This window comes from Cinclus cinclus, chromosome 1 (assembly GCF_963662255.1).
Source record: "Cinclus cinclus chromosome 1, bCinCin1.1, whole genome shotgun sequence".
In the NCBI taxonomy this organism is placed as follows: Eukaryota; Metazoa; Chordata; class Aves; order Passeriformes; family Cinclidae; genus Cinclus; species Cinclus cinclus.
The window spans coordinates 81144422-81161093 of record NC_085046.1 but is presented as its reverse complement, the minus strand read 5'-3'; the positions used below and the strand labels follow the sequence as shown (position 1 = coordinate 81161093).

Sequence of the window (16672 nt, the reverse complement as noted above, 5' to 3'; positions counted from 1 at the left end):
TTACTCCTAATACTAAGAACACTTATTGAAACTCACATTCAGCCTGGATTTGTTTGTCCTTTAAAATTAAGCAGGAATGTTTGCCATTCTGCAGACATCGGTCTAGGACTCAAAGCCCTCCAGGGAAAGCTATCATGGTATACATACATTCACGACAGCAGGTCACTGTCAACACACACTGCTTCCTTTTGGTACATCCAAGACATACTTACTCTCAGCAACAACAAACACAAGAAATTTTCATTGCTGTTATAGGACTGAAACCTGCAGGCCTTGTAACTCAAAAATATTCCAAAAAGCTACTTTCTCATGGAGCTAAAGCTGGATGTTGAGAAAAAAAGCCTTTCTGAGAAGGCTACAACTATCTTTCACACACCAGGAATCAGATGTTATGGGTTTTCCTGGGGGGTTCGGGTTTTGGGAAGGAGGGTTAATAGCTTAGATTTAATATAAAACAAAGTTTGCCATGGTTCATAAATCTACAGCAAAGCAAACACACCAGATTCCACTCAGCTCCCAGGAAAGGTCAAGGAATTCTCTTAAAGACATTTAAAGACAAAGGAGGTTAACAATCAAAGCTGGGCAGAAGGACATTAGATACTCAAATTTAAAAAAAGAATGAAAGACCAGAAACCTGTCTCTGCTTTACTTTAAATTTAGTATGTGCCCAACAGGCCATGACATGTTTGCTTTACATCATCCAAGGACTCGCCAAGGGTTGAGCTATACAGTTCTTTGCAAATGAAATTCAAGTTCCCTCTAACTTAAGTTTCTTTATTCAGTACTTCAAAGTAGAGTTACAGTAAACTGTAAAATAAATTGAGAAATTACTTACAAGGAACAGAATGGTATATTTAGAACCAAATTCTGAAGTGCTCTTTAATAATCATACAACTTGGCAAATAAAGTCAAAAGACAATAAAGACCACCTGATTTCAAAATTAACATAGATATTAAAAGTTTCAGTAGTGTTTATGGTATATGTATGTGACATCTCATGCCATGGTGTCCTTTTTGAAAATAGTGAGCACAGTTAAACATGTGCACAGCAGCACCTTGAAGAAACTCTGTCAGCAAAATAACAACAATAGTAATAATAATAATACCACAACAACAATATCACCACAATAACAGCAACAACAATAACACCATAGGTGAAAACTAACAGATTTGCAATATTAACAGAAGTCTCTGGGTGGCATCAGTACGACAATCTCACTAATCTTATAAGAAGAAAATTAAAATATATATTTCTGCCTGCTAAAGCTATTTTATCATTAAATGTATCTTATCTAAGGGTGATAGAATATTTTATCTTCCCAAGGCTGCACAATAATTTTAGCCTTAGAGCTCTTCCTGTGATACTCAAGTTACACCACTATCCTCTTCAAAAGCAGCGAGACATGTCAGAAATCTCCCCAGGGATGTGCCATGCTGACTCCATTACATCACCCCCGCTGCCCTGGTGAAGGTCCCATTAACCCCAGGGGAATCTATTAAGCAAGGTGTCAGGGCTGGCAAGAGGAGATCCACCTGTTCACTCATTCAGCACTTCCTGTCTGGGGATTTATCTGCAGCATTTGCACTTGAATGACACAGCTAGGAGCACTTGTAAATGCTCTGCTGTGATGCTTCAGGACTCCACAGTCTCTAACCATCATAAAACTAGAACTGAGAAAAACACTATTTTCTCCAGCAACTTCTGGCATCATTGATATCGATTCAATGTGACTGTAAATTCTCATTTTAAAATTACATTATATTATAAATATATCTGTGAATAATAAATTCACTCAGAACAACTTCAGGTTAACAAGCATTGCTCTGTGTTGGGAAAACAGGCAAGAAAATGGCACAACAGAGCCTGTTGCAGAATCTTTTGGTTCACTTTTATCTATACTTTTTTCTTACACTTCCAATCACCAGTTTTTCTTCCTCTTTCACACTGTATTCTCTCCTCACAGAAATGTATTAAACACATCCTTGCTGCCAAGTCACTGACTCACTGCCGATGAAATGAAAAAAGGCTCCACAGCTCAAGTGAAGAAAGGAAATACATGCCAACACTATTCCACAGGTTCCAACTAAAAAGAGGAGTCCATCAAGAAAGTCCAGCAAAAGAACAGCTGAATTACTTCTGTAACCAGTTACAGTTCAGAGCCTGCTTACCAGAGAGGGGATGAGGCCTAGTTTGTCAAAAATATTACTTATTTTTCTAGAACTTACTTGAGGCATGTGTTGCTCAGCATTTGCTTGCAATGACTCCAATGTTTTAAATTATTTTGATCAATAAGTTAAAAAAAAGTAAATACTGGGTAGAAACGAGCTGTAATTATAAACATGCAACTGACAATATAGGATTTCATACACAGGGGATTTTTTTTCCTCAGGTGAGCTTCCAAAAACACAGCTGCAAACAAACTTCTGGATTAGGCATCAGGGCTTGTCTGGTTGTCATTGTAATGGAAAGAAACCTATGCTGTACCTGAACAAACTACTTCGTGCACTCCTCAGGCTGCAAAGCGCCACCACAACTGTTGTGGTTCTATTTCTGTTTCAAAGTGTTTAAACCCATACAAAAGCAACTAATTCTTTATATACACCTGTAAAGTCATGCTTTATTTTTACTTACTTTGAAACAAATTCCTACTCTAACCTTAGCTTAGCTCTGCTGCAAAACAGGCCTGAGCAGACTTTTCCCAATTGGTTTATTTCTGTTGGATGCATTAACCATGAAATCATTAAAAGTGCCATTTCTTTTGAGAAAGAAAATCAGATATGACAAAAGAATCACAAACCAGAACAAAACCTCATTGAACAACTATAATTAAAACAGCAAATATTTTTCGATTTCTCTTACACAAATGATTCATTCTACGGGTTACTACACTCCAGCAAAAACAATATGCTAAACTATATTAATTTCAAAATCTAAGCACAAACATCTGCCCTGCTCTTCTTCCATAAGGCCCATGGCAGAAGCCGAGCACTTGGAAGAAAGACAGCAGCTCACTGCAAAGCGAAGAAGGCCTGCCCATTACAGGCTGCTTTTCCTTTAATTCCAGACATATGTTTTCTATATGCAGGGCTATGTTGGTAGATCTGCTTCCAGAACCATGTACCTCCTCAGCTTTATGACCCTGACTCCCTATGCAGTCTGCTTATGCTTATTGCAGAATTGTAGTCCCAAGGTGACTGCTTTGCCCATGCTGTGGAGCTTTATTCCACAGGTCTAGAGAAAATCCCACAGGGAGATTCTGTGGAGTGTCCCTTGCCTAGGCTGAACATACAGAGGGGCTGTGGGATGCAAAGCCAGGCAAACCCAGTACAATTACAGCCCTGGGTGAACAGTCTAGGTATTCATTAACCCTTTCTGCATGCTCCTGTTGCTGTCCTCCTTTAGCTTGCATTGCAAGGGCAAACAAAATAATTATTAATGCAAGCTACAATAGTAGATCTCAAAGGTAGCACCAACACTTTATTTTGATTCCACACTTTAAGTGAAGTAGAAGGAGAAGGAAAATGCCCAAGTAACAGAGCATTAAGTACTAGGCATATATATACATACCACCAGGATTAATTAGAAGGCACCAGGAAAGTGATTTTTCTGTAATTTTTCATATACAAGCAGGATGAACTACTGCATTGAGAAGCTCAACCAAATAAACAACAAGGAGTAAGCATCTAATATTTAAACCTCACAGAAAGAGACAATTTTTTTCTGAGAGAAAAAATACAAATTGAAAAGACAATCCCAGCTCATCGCTCCAGAGAAATTCCTGATCCACCTGTTACCAGAATGTAGTTGACATGTCCACTTTTTCATAGATAAGGTACAAACACCCAAATGTCAGGCCTAAGGAGGGCCACAGATGCAAACAGATCTAATGCTCTGTGCTACCAGAAGGCTCAGACAAAATAAGTGGAGTACACCAGAAGCAAGCTGAACACAACATACGAGGAGAAGAGCACTAGATCAACAAAAAAAAGACAGCTTCACCCAACACCATTAAATGCTCTTGTGTAAAATGAAAGGATTAGGACAGTACTCAGTATTGCACTTAAATTAAAAAGACATTACACTTGCAATACAGAACTTATTTATACCAGGACTGTGTACAGAATTAACAGTATGTGGAAGGACATCATAACTGGGATATGAGAGAATATATGTTTATATGCTTAGTCAAGCCTTTATTTTTAATGAAATTGAAAACTCAAAATATTCCTTATAGAAATGATGAATATGTTTTAACCTGAACAATACATTGAAAAATACAGACATTCTGGTAACTAGTGATTAGAGAGTAGGAAATCTGCAGTTTCCAAAAAAGTGTCTGTGAAGATATAAGAAAACAAAACATCACTTCTTCCCTCCAAGGAAAGGAAAAAAAAGTCTCAGCAGGGTTATTTAATGCAATGCAGTCCTCTATAAAGGAAAAGATGAAGTTACAAAGTTCCCCAGAATGATTAAATCAGCAACCACAAACTAAAAGATTCCTCTTTTAAGTCTTACCACACTACATTTGGTTCTCCTTTGGAAACATGAAAACATGTCAGATCTCCATCTGCAGTTCAGAGCTCATCTTTGCTTATAGGGAGGGGGGAAGGAAAATTGAAAGAAGAAAAGAACCAACAAAGAGACAAAGCAACCTCAAAACTACTGATCCCTTTCAAGATGCAGTATTCTGGAGGTCTCTAGATCCCATAAACAAGCCAGCTGCCTTCCTCCTACTAACCAGTAAAACTTCATACAGTTTTGAAGCTTGCTTTTCCATACAAACAGAACTGCAGAAGCCAAGAAAGAAATATCTGTATCTAGCCTTATCTAGGAGCTCTGCTAGCTTCTCATGCTCCTCTCCACTTTAAATCATTTGTAATAAAACAAACCCCAAGAACATAAACCTCTTGATATTCTCCAGAAAGTTCACCACCTGTTTACTGCACATTCACTTTATGAGCAGCGATTACAGCTTCAGAACAATTTTGGAGGTAATGAGGCAGGGCTGTAAGTAATTTATTATTAATGTGGAAAAGAGAAAATGAAGCATACTTCCTACAGTATATGTTTTGTTTTTTATTTTAAATGCATGAAAACTTGAACTTCTTTCCTAAGTCTGTGGTAGACTTACTTCCTTCTACCCAGCTCTCACTCATTCTCTCAGTAGGCACCAAGTGGCTGCCCTGCCCACCTGTCCTGCTGCTCTCCAGGCAAGGCAGATACAATACAGCAGTTGCCCTGCCCCAGCTCCCTTGTCTGCTTTTACAATCCACGCTAACCTTCAAGGTCTAAAATCTAGCTTGCATTCCTATTTCCTCTGCCCTGCCAGAGCTCCCCCAGCTAGAAGTACATATTGCTGCATTCTTATGTGTGTGCATGTCTATTACCACGATAATTAAAGGGAATTTGGGTTCTGACTGTCTGTGCCCTCAGGGAAGAGACAGGAACATCTGCTGCAATGCCTACTTATTTCTTATTTTTCTGAACACAGGTTTGGAATTGTTTATGCTTCATTGTTCCAACACACATATTGCATACAAATATAAGAAAGTGTAAGAGAGAAAAGACTGAACGCCCACCTAGATGAAAGTGGTTTCAGTGCTACCAGCACAGTCAAAAACCAACTTCACACCTCATCCAGCACAGAGCCTTAATGCTCTTCCCAGGGGGAGCAGTTACTCCTTACAGTTACCACCTTTTGTCCCTGCGCTGCTGCTGCCAATCTTCCTGAATGTGACAGAGGGACAGACTGACCACAAAAAACATTTGGCATCCTCAGTCATGCACTCTCTCCAGAGCGGTTTAATCTTCCACATTTTAACACTTACATGGTGGCTTTGGCAGCCAGCCAAAGAATTCATTCTGAAGGAAATCATGTTATATAATTATGGGAAATCATTATTTAGTCTCAAGACAGAGTTTTGTAAAGAAATCTGCTCAATCTTAATACATTTATTGTAGGGAGCAGAAACAGAAAGACTGCCCACGGACAGTTATGAACTGTTATTTTTGTTAGAAATATCTATACTTCAATTAGCAAGACCTTTTTTGCTAGAATTGACCATCTTGCAGTGATGCATTCTCACTTATATTGGTATATGAACATAGACCTTTCTATTTACATTGTTTCAGCAAAATAAAATTTCTTGATCCTATCAGTTCTGCCCAAGACTGTAGCTCACAAAACATAGGTCTGATGTTTTTTCATGAAGAAATACAAAACCCAGCAAAATAAGACATATTGTAAAGACCAAGGGTTTAGAAAACAAAGCCTGACACTAACCTTTGTAAGAGTTTGGAGCCAGGACTTCAGAGAGGAATATATTCCCCACCTCCTCCACTCCCCCACCACAAAAACAAAAAGATGCCCCAAAGCAAAAATTAGAAAGCAACAAGCAAGAAGGAAAAAAAAAAATAAACAAAGAAAGAACTACAACAATCAACACTTCTCTTCATAGAACTTACTTTTGTTCTAAAAGGCACTGCTAAACTCCAGGGTTTTGTCACTATGAATTATTACTTTAGTAGATTTACTCTAGAGTTGATTGTAAAACGGTCAGGTCCTAATTCTCAGAAATGGTAGGAAAGAGCAATAAGCCCACCAAAACAAAATCTGAAGCGAGCACTGGAAATGGAAAGACAAGCTTATGAGAAGTCAAAGTTTGGTCCAAACTGAATACAACAAATTGTCATGCAACAAGTATCTACTATGTTCAGCCACACAAAATCAGCTGCTACCCAGTCTCAAAGTCTTGTCAACAGCAGACAAGCATTGCCACAGAAGGAAGATAGGGAAGAAAGCATGTGGACAAAAAAAAAAAAAAAACAAAAACACTTTGAAGAAGCACTGACAATTCTCTATTTCCACCCAATCTACCTAATAAACAGAATGTACACAGAACAATCTACCTAATAAACAGAAGGTAAGGTTATTTAAGGAATTAGGAAGAAAACCAAAACTTTAAGTAATGTTTTTCCTCCCCACCTCTTAAGATTATTGAAACTTTAGAGTGCTAAGCAAGTCCAAAGGATAGGCCAGGGTTTCCTCAATCTCTCAGCCAAAGTGATAGGCAGCAGAAGGTGACATACAGTGACAGGCAAAAAGGGCAGCAGGTTCCATCAAGTAACAGCAATACAGGTCCCATAAACACTGCACAGGATCTCAAAGGGATGACCACTGGAATGAGTCTTTCCAGTAACCTTCCAGGCACTTTCCAGTGTCACTACCAAGTACGAAAACAAAGTTGCCCAGGATCAGAGGGCCAGCAACTGCAATTGTTGATATCTTTTCTGAACTAGCAGACTAAGTTACTTAGAATTATAGAATGGTTTGGTTGGAAAATATCACTAAGTTCATTGAGTCCAACTGCTAACCCAGCACTGCCAAGTTCACCACTAAACCAACTCCCCAGGTGCCACATCTCCATGTGTCTTGAATACATCCAGATATGGTAACTTCACCACCTCTCTGGGCAGCCTGGCTCTATGCTCAACAATTCTTTCAATGAAAAAGTTTTTCCTAATATCCCATAAAAACCTCCCCTGGCACAACTTGAGGCTGCTTCCTCTTGTCCTACCACTTGTTACTCAGGAGAAGACACCAACCCACACCTCGCTACAGCCTCCTGTCAGGTAGTTGTAGGGCATGATAAGGTCACACCTGAGCCCCCTTTTCTCCCTTTCTTACTAAAAGAATGGAAATTCTATCTGGTGGGTAAAAAATTAAATAGGAAAAAAAATCAGAGCAATATTGTGCTCCCTCTTGCCTTAAACACACACAAAAACTTTTGACAGAACTTCATCTGAATATGAGTTCTATTTCTTGATTGCTGAACTGTTTCTTTAATATATCCCAGTCTGGATAGTTTACAAGCTTTTAGGAAAAACACAGCTCTTTCGAAGAAGAAGAATAAAAGAAAAAGAACAAAAAAATCCAGATTTTAAGTCCATCTGCCCACTTTGTCCAGAGAGTGGAATGCAGCAAGAGCCTCTCTCATTTTGCCGCTTTGTTAACAACCAAATGCACATGCTCTAAAGTGGCATATTAGGGCAATAAGGAACAAAACAGCCATGAAAAAGCTCATAGGACATGTCTGCACAGCTCACTAGCCATTGTAGCCACTGCTAATTTTATATTATCAAAATGTATGAAAATTATTAGCATTCCAGGAAGGTCCAGCACTTGACTGGGATGCCAAAGTAATTATTAATTAATGCTTACTTTAAAACATGATCACTTGCAGGGGGAAAAAAAAGTAGCTGGTATGCAAGTGCTCTGCTTAGAGAATTCAGCCCCTGCCATTCCCTCATTTTTATGGGAATGTGCACCAATGGCAGTGGGTGATCCATGGAAATATAGGAGGATAGTAACCTTCAGTCTCCAAAGATATTTTTTTAATTAACAGTAAAGAGTTGAAGGTTGTTCTTCCCCATAAGAAGTTAATCTCCTATAAAAAAAGTAAAAGCAAATCTGATTCAATGCAAAAAAAAATTTAGAATGGGTAAAGCAATTATTTTCCTCCTTAAGAGGGGCTGGTTCTTGGCAAGGTAGCACAAACAGTCTCGTAGTCCTATCATCTAGACAAAAAAAAAAAAAAAAAAAAAAAAGCTGCAACATCTATCAATCAACATTTCAGAAAAACCCAAAAGACGATAGGGAATGGAAAGGAACACACCTTAACCCCACTGCAGATGCTGCCAGTTCATCTTTGAAATGTATTTAAGAGAAATTGGAAAGAAAAGGAAAATGCAGCAAAATGAAACAGCTTAGATTACTGTTAGTTTCAAAGAAACTTGCAACAAGATTAGGAGAAAAAGAAGAGTACAAACAAAAACAAGTTCATATGCCATTTATCCTCCTTCATTTAGCCCACATATTATTTCCTCTTGGCACAAGTTAAGTGCATGCACTTCGAAGACAAACCACAGGATAAAATGAGCAGAGCGAAGTACTGAGTCTGTATTACTTAGACAAACATCAAGTGAGGGAATTCTGTGGTGGTCAGACAATGAGGTTAACAAAATATATTTCCTAGGATTCTCTAACCAAGGAATCAAAAATAACTATGCTATTTTTCTTTTCTGGTTAACCTCAAGTTGAAATGAAGGGTTTAAGTTAATTTCTTCTATGGATTGAGACATGCTATTTTTAAGCATGTTTATTCAACAGATAACTTCGTTACAGCAGAGTTCGTATTTAAATTATCACTAAATATAGCTTCTAAAAATATGAAAGTCCATGTTTTTTCTTGAAACAGCACAACTTTAAATTCTGATTATTTTATGGAAGCCTAGAACAATGAGACTTGCCCCAGAGAAAATGATCTCTGCTCTTCTCCCAGTATCAAGTTAAGTTCAAAACTTCACTTCCTTACAGAGAAACCTAAGAAATTCAATTTTATGCAGGTAATCTGCAGGACAGTCAATACTTAAAATTTCACAGCTGAAACTGGATTTGAGTCAATTTTTTTCCAGCTCACTCACCTGCTGCTAAGCAGTTGTGATGGCCCCTTCAGCTCTTCCTCAAGGACAGACTGTCTACAGAAGACTTCAGCTAAGTTTTGAAAGGTCTGGTGCTTCAAAGTTCAGCAAATATGTGTGTCTGGGCATAAAAGCTGCCACTGTAACTACCCACCTCTATCCTTTTTGTTGATTGTTTTAATTTTTGGCTTTGGGTTTTGTTTTTTTGATTTGTTTTTGGTGGGTTTTTTTTTGTTTGGTTGGTTTTTTTTTTTGTTTTGTTGTTTTTGGTGGGTTTTTTTTCAAAACCTAATAAAAGGTCAGGTCCACAGAGAGCTACCACAAAGCTTCTGTAGAGCAGGTGGACTACAGAACGCTGGAAATATTTAGACAAACATTACACCATTCAACTGTTTTGCTTTGGGATTTTTAGTTTAAGAATAGTTCAACCTTTATAAAGTATCATTGTTTATCATAGAGAAAATATGTTTATTATAGAGCAAATCTTTCTACAGCCTTTTCTAGCTGTTCAAATTAACACTGTACTATAATTCCTTTACCACAATAAGAGAATGTTTTTTTTTTCCAAATAGGTAACCATGAGTAAACCCTTACAGAGCTAACATTTCATATCTGCATGCAAACAAAAAAAAAATATATATCCAAATAAAATGAAATTTATTATAAATAAAATTAATTTTATTAATACTTTAATAAATACTTTAATAAGTAGTTAATTTAAGCCCTTTTTCTGTCTTAACTCTTAGACTACTTCAAGCATAATTTCCTTTCTTTTACATTGTAAACATTTGGAAATGTGTGTAAAGATTAAGGATCTCACACTGAGTCTCTGTGTATACATTCTGTAATCTCCAACTTCTTTCATTTCACCCAGTTCTACGTCGCACTTGATTTATAAGCTCTTGATTCCAACTATTGGAATTAGTTAGTATAGCTGATGAATACTTAGCATATGAAGGCAGATTTAAAAAAAAAAATTATTAAGGCTTCATTTCAACAGAGTAGTACATTTTTGCACTTCTAGATGCAGACTCATCCTTAGTGAGAGAGAGAGACAGAAAGGAACTTCAAGGAGAGACCATGCACCATCAGTCAGTTTTACCAGATGAAACACTGAACTGCACACTCCTGGGCTGATCCTGTCAATCCCTCCAACACTTCGAGGTCTATTTTATATAAACCTGTTTTCTGTGATAATTCCTTAGAACTTTAAATAATGAGAAAAGGAAATTTTCAGCTTCCAAGGAAGACACAGACCACCTTATTCTAGTGTAAGGAAGCTCTATGACAAGACATTTTAAAGCTGCCAACATTTCCTGATCTATGGCAGATTTACTTATTAATAGATTCTGGGAGAGCAAAAAGGTGCATTTTGTAGTCCTAATACTAATTATGCAGATAAACAAATTACAACATGGTTATTAATACTGTGTATGAGAGACATAAAATGAAATCTTTGAGATCACATCAAAATCTTTTCAAAGTGTGTGCATCTCCTACTACCGCACCTTCTTTTTGCTCTTCCACCAGCTAACAAAGCACTTGAGCAAAAGTTTGCAACCGGTGGGTGAAATTCTTGCCATTTGCTATCAGAAGATACATCACAGTCTTCAACTAAAACTATTTAGCTGGAAAAATCAGAGCTAGAAATAGTATATGCATCTCTACGCAAGGTAGCTTGACAGAATCATCACCTAAGTGAGCAATTTTTGATGAGCACTGGGAAAGAAAGCAAGCTCTTTCAGGAGATACAGTCCCCTTTCATATTTCACTGTGACAGCTCCTGGGCACTATTTTGTCTTTTTATTAGGTTTTTTTTGCAGCTGTTCATCCATACGCTACACCAGACTCTCACTCCATTAGCTTTATTTAATAGTTTATACTTCATCTACCATACCTCTCAAAGGAAGACAAATCAAATAAGTACATTTCTACTTTGGTATACCAGAAACTACAAAAAAAAAACCCAAAAAAACCAAAAAACCAAAAGGGCTTTGATCAGTTTTAAATAAAATAAAATTGTTGGTATCTCAGTAAAGTTAGTACTGAGTTTTCAAGCTTTAAAGCACCTACCACTCAATAGCACTAAGCCTTGGCTGATGTTCAGCATCCCACACAGTATTTAGCTCTGGTGAATCTAATACTGTTACAAGATGACTTTACAGACTAGGGCATTAATGCAGCACTCAAAGTGATTTTAAGTGTTAGAAATTGATTTCTTAACTTGACATTGGTCTAGCAGCATTAATGACATCAATAGATACAGAGAGCATTATCCTGTAGGCACACACGGAGCCAGCAAATATCACAAGAAGGATATGGGTATCAGTAAGATGGCTGGTTGAAACCTGCCAACTCCTACTGCAAGACTCATTTGGAGAGTGGTTTCTCACACACATCTCTCTTCTTATATTCTGATAGCCCAATTAATCCATTCCTAACATACAGATTCAAAGACAAACCTCCCAGGCACTTTTCCTGGGGTCACAAAACTTCTGTTTTCCATTAACTGGCAGTCCTACAACTACAAGTCAAATGCTGTGTGCCCACACCAGACAGGTTACTCAGCTATCACATGCTGTATACTGCATTGCAAAGGTGTTTCTACATGCACTTTATAATAGTTATTAAGGACTCCCAACAGATTATTGTGTGAAGTACGAACTACAGCTTGTCAGAATATTTTTCAAGTGGCTAAGGTAGGCCATGGATATGTACTAATTAACGGTATTTTTTACCATAAAGGACAAGAGGGAGTCTGGCATTCAAAATCTCACTAGATCTCGTATTAAAGATCTAACCATAAGTGTTTACATATATCTCCTATATTTACAGTATTTACATATATTTACAGTAAAAATAAATTGGGTGGGGGTTTTTTTGTAAAGTCTGTGACACTGTCTTTTGCTATATCAAAAGATGCAACTGGAAAAATATGGCCTCTATCCCCAAAAAGCCTTAGCATAATGACTTAGAAATGCAAGGCCATCACTAGAAATTAAACATGACAGAGAACCAGAGAGATCTAGGTGGAAGGATTGGTCTAAATTCAAGAAACCCTCCTAAATATTGGCTGAATTATATTCATAAAATGACACCTTTTTAATCAACTCCTAGAACATAGCGCTGCTAATGAATCTCAATTATTTTCCTGTACACTTGCATACACAAAACCAAAAAGTACATGCAGTGATCTCTTAGTTAGTGAAATTAAGAAGCTAAGTGCCAGAATTTTAACCATGCTACTTTAATTAATTTAGAATATTGTGTATGCATGTTCTGATAAAAAATAGCATTTTAAACTAAATTATATGCACAATATGAATGCAAAGGAAACCAGGTATTTCATCAGAATAACTCATACTATTTAGTCCATCAATAAGGGAGTGATAAAGGTCTCTCCTTCACAATACACTGGTGGTTTGTTGTTCTGAGGTACAGAGTTCATTCTCCAGTGTATTGAAGAACAGGACAGCTGGTACCATCACTATTATTAAACCATTAAAGTGCCAGAATAAAATACTTTCTGCAAAAACACAACAATATTTTCTCTAAGTTTATGAAAGGAATGGAAACAAATATTTTTTCAATTAAAATTCAATAAATACTAATTCATTGGAATAAAAAACTTACACATGTGCTTTCTTAGAGAAACAGGAGGAATACAGTGTGTAATACGATACATCTTAATCCCTACATCCTCGTAACTAGAAACTATTTGGAACTCATTCTAAGTTGAGACACTAATGGAAAAATCTCAATTGAAATAAACAAAAAAAAAGTCAAATAAGTTTTTAACTGACTCGGGTTTGTACATAAAACATTGTCCAAGTATTTTTTGCTTTGTTCCTCAGCATTCCACCCCAATACTCAAGATGACAACCACATGTATGAAGAGTTGTCCTGGTGTAGGAAGGAACTCGTGGTGCAGCTCCAATGCAAAAAGGGCTGTATAAGGCATAAGCAGGGACAAGGAGGAATTTAGAAAGACCATATGGGCATGCAGGTACAATGTAGGTTAAACAAAGTTCATAGGGAGTTACGATTTGCATGGAATGTCAAGGGCAACAGGAACAGCTTCTACTGTTCCAACAGTAATGGAAGGTTGAACAGGGGTGGAAGGTTGAACAGGGAAAACATCAGTCTGCTGCTGATTTGGGCAGATGACCCAGTGAAAGCAGCAATGGATGATGCTGAGGGACTCAATTCCACCACTAAGGTATCAAAAGCATCTGTTGTTTAATCAGAAGGGGTTCAAGAACTACCATTTGGAGAGTAAATGTTTAATACTCCTTATTCCACCTGAGCCAGCTACAAGTGGAATAACACAAGAGTTGACCCTGGGACTCATCCCGTTTAATGCCTTAATCAAAAAGGGGAGGCAATAGAACACAGTCTGTAAAGTTTGCAGGTAACACAACATTCAGAGAGCCGGCTAATAAGCTTGAGGGTGGGGCTGCCACCCAGAGGCGCCTAGTTGGGTGAAGGAATTGGACAATAGCAACTTCGTTAAATTAAGTGCACACATGTAGAATTGTACACTTGGAAAGGAATAAGTCCATATAACAGTACAGCCTGGTTTTAATCTCAAAGGAAAATGAGTCATTCATCTTTAAGTGACACATTCAGCTTCAAATGCTGAACAAAATTTGAAAGCCTAGTTGTACTTAATTTGCATATAATACCGCCCAGATTTTTATATAGCAGCACTGAATGGACCTTTTTTTACCATGTCATTCTACATTAAAAGTAGAGGTTTCCATGAAATGATTACACAACATTTAGCCTACTTCTGGAAAAGATTTTTGGCATTTGCATCTTACCTTTATATGCAATAATTGGGTGCTCAGCTCTGTGGCAATGAGTATCTTCTGTTGTTGTTGACTCCAGTATTCCTAACACCCCAAATCCTGCCAAGAGCAGTGTGAGGAAGCAGCTTCCTTTCATGGTGGTCATGCTGTCCTCCACAGCAGTCACTTCTTTTAACTGTCTACTCTTCTTGCACTCATGTGGGGAAAGTACCTGGAGAATTCAAAGAAATGTATTTAAGAACATGAGCAAACCACAGAAAAAATTAGACAATTCTTGAAGTTTGAAATAAAACATTTCTTTCTTTCTGTGCAGCATTTGATTATTCAAAAGAATGCTGTCAGCTGCTCCTCTAATTACTTCACAAACCTATCATCAGTTAGCCAATTCAGGAAAATTGATCTGTCACCCAGCAGGATTATAAAACTGATATTCATTACCCCCCCCCCCTTTTATTTTGTAACATGGAGAAAATAATATTCTCCAACAATTTTTATTTTATCCTCTTAGAGCAAACCTATTTAAATCTATCCTCCCTGTTCACTTGGATCCACTGCTTCTTGCCCTGCTTTCCTCAGAAATAGAGTGCTTTGACTTCTTGCAAGTACATAGTAGAAAAGGAATTGCTCCTTCATGTGAATGACTACTTTAAAAGAGCAGCCCTAAAGCATGTCTTTTTTGCCTATCCATAGAGTTTGTATGGAACAGGACATAAAAGGGTAAGACAAGATTCACCTCAATGCTCTGGCACACGCTTTTGCTTTACAGCACTGTGGGCCACTGATTCTGATACTGGTTTAGTCCCCATCCATTTCCTGACTGATGACAAGGCTATGAATCACAGACTCAAATGATGAAGACCTTTTTCTAGTAAAATTTAGATACCAGTCAACAATGCAATGGTTTTCATTCAGAATCAGAAAAAGTTGAAGTTCAATTCCCTGATTTTTTGAAATATCCAATAACCAGACCTTTACATAAGTAATAAGAGTATGTACAGTGTCAATATAATTTTAGATCCAATGCAGTTCCTTTGGTTTCATCACTAAAAATGTGCCAAGCACTAACAACCTAATCATACAACCCAAAAGAAGCTCTCACTGCTAGCAGCTTTAGTGGTGCACACAGGCTTGTGTGCTGATAACACACAGATATGAGACATCACTGCCTTTCATGGGGAAGACCAGAGATTTAAGACTCCATAAAGACAGAAATGTCATTCTGCTAATTAATGGAGAAATTCAGGAAATGAAAATAAGCAATTTTGACTTCTAATATGTTTGATCTCAGTGAATTTCAGTGTGCTGTTTAATAAGGCAGAAACTTTCTATTTGCGTAAAATAAGCATCTTAAATGCATAAAACAAAGGGCTGTTAATGAAAAGACACTCTACAATAACAGCAGTGTGTTCTAAAAGCTACTCAGAAGGCAGAATGCATAGTAAATACTGGTCTCTAACATTACTACCACCAGCCTTCGCAAGACAAATTGCTCTTCTCTTACCACCTTATTTTGCTGCCTTTTAGCTTAGATGTGGACACTTCTAATCCTCATTAATTAAAACTAAAATAAATATATCAAAGACATAATACACCTGAGCATTGAATTTAATAGTCAATTTTAGCTTCTTTGCTATATTTTCTTAAGTTACTGAAAAAAAGGAGGAGAAGATTCAAGGCAGTCAGATTCATATTCTTACCTACCCAAGTAGAGTCTTACGATGTCACGTACAAATATGAATCTGGCCCTACAAATTGCTTGTGGCTCACAACAGGCAGTATTTGTTCACAGAAATTCTGGATACTAATGCATGTAGTGCATAAAGTACTTGCTCCAATGTTTAATAGTCCATTTTCTGCAAGATTGGTATTTAAATGTATGATGCACTGTTCTTACACAAATTCAAGTACTTTATATGGGTTGTAGCATTCCAGTTCCTACCTTGCAGATCATACAAACATACTAACAATTACTTCCAATTCATATTTCTGTAAGGTTACATTTGTGCATTTTAGAAGCAAAATGACGGTCTGATACCTTCATGAAGGTCTCAAAAAATGTTTTTCTTGAACACAGTACAGTGGAAAGTATCCAAAGACCTAGGAATATGGTACTGTCATGTTAAAAAAAAAAATACAAAGAATAAAAAAACCCAAACAAAACACAAAACTTTACTTTTAATTTTGAAAGTCTCAAAAATACTCATATATGTGTGAATATAATGGAAAGGAATTAAAGAAGAATAAAATAAAACATTTGTACTGAAATCACAGCATTCCCTGTCTCTCTCGTTGTAAATGGAGTCCATGGTCTTTATGTAACCAAGATTCCATATCCTAGCCAATTTTCAAAAAAATCCTGAGCTCTACTCAGCAAACACAG

At 37.2% G+C, this 16672-nt stretch overlaps 1 protein-coding gene across 1 annotated transcript in view; it reads right to left on the bottom strand.

The window, feature by feature from the left end:
* SEMA5A (semaphorin 5A) overlaps positions 1 to 14437 on the bottom strand; it is a 213740-nt gene extending 199303 nt beyond the window's left edge. The window contains exon 1 of the mRNA XM_062499827.1: positions 14305 to 14437. Coding sequence (XP_062355811.1) covers positions 14305 to 14437 — 133 coding nt within the window. The remainder of the gene's footprint in view (positions 1 to 14304) is intronic.
* Between the last annotated feature and the right edge of the window lie 2235 nt (positions 14438 to 16672).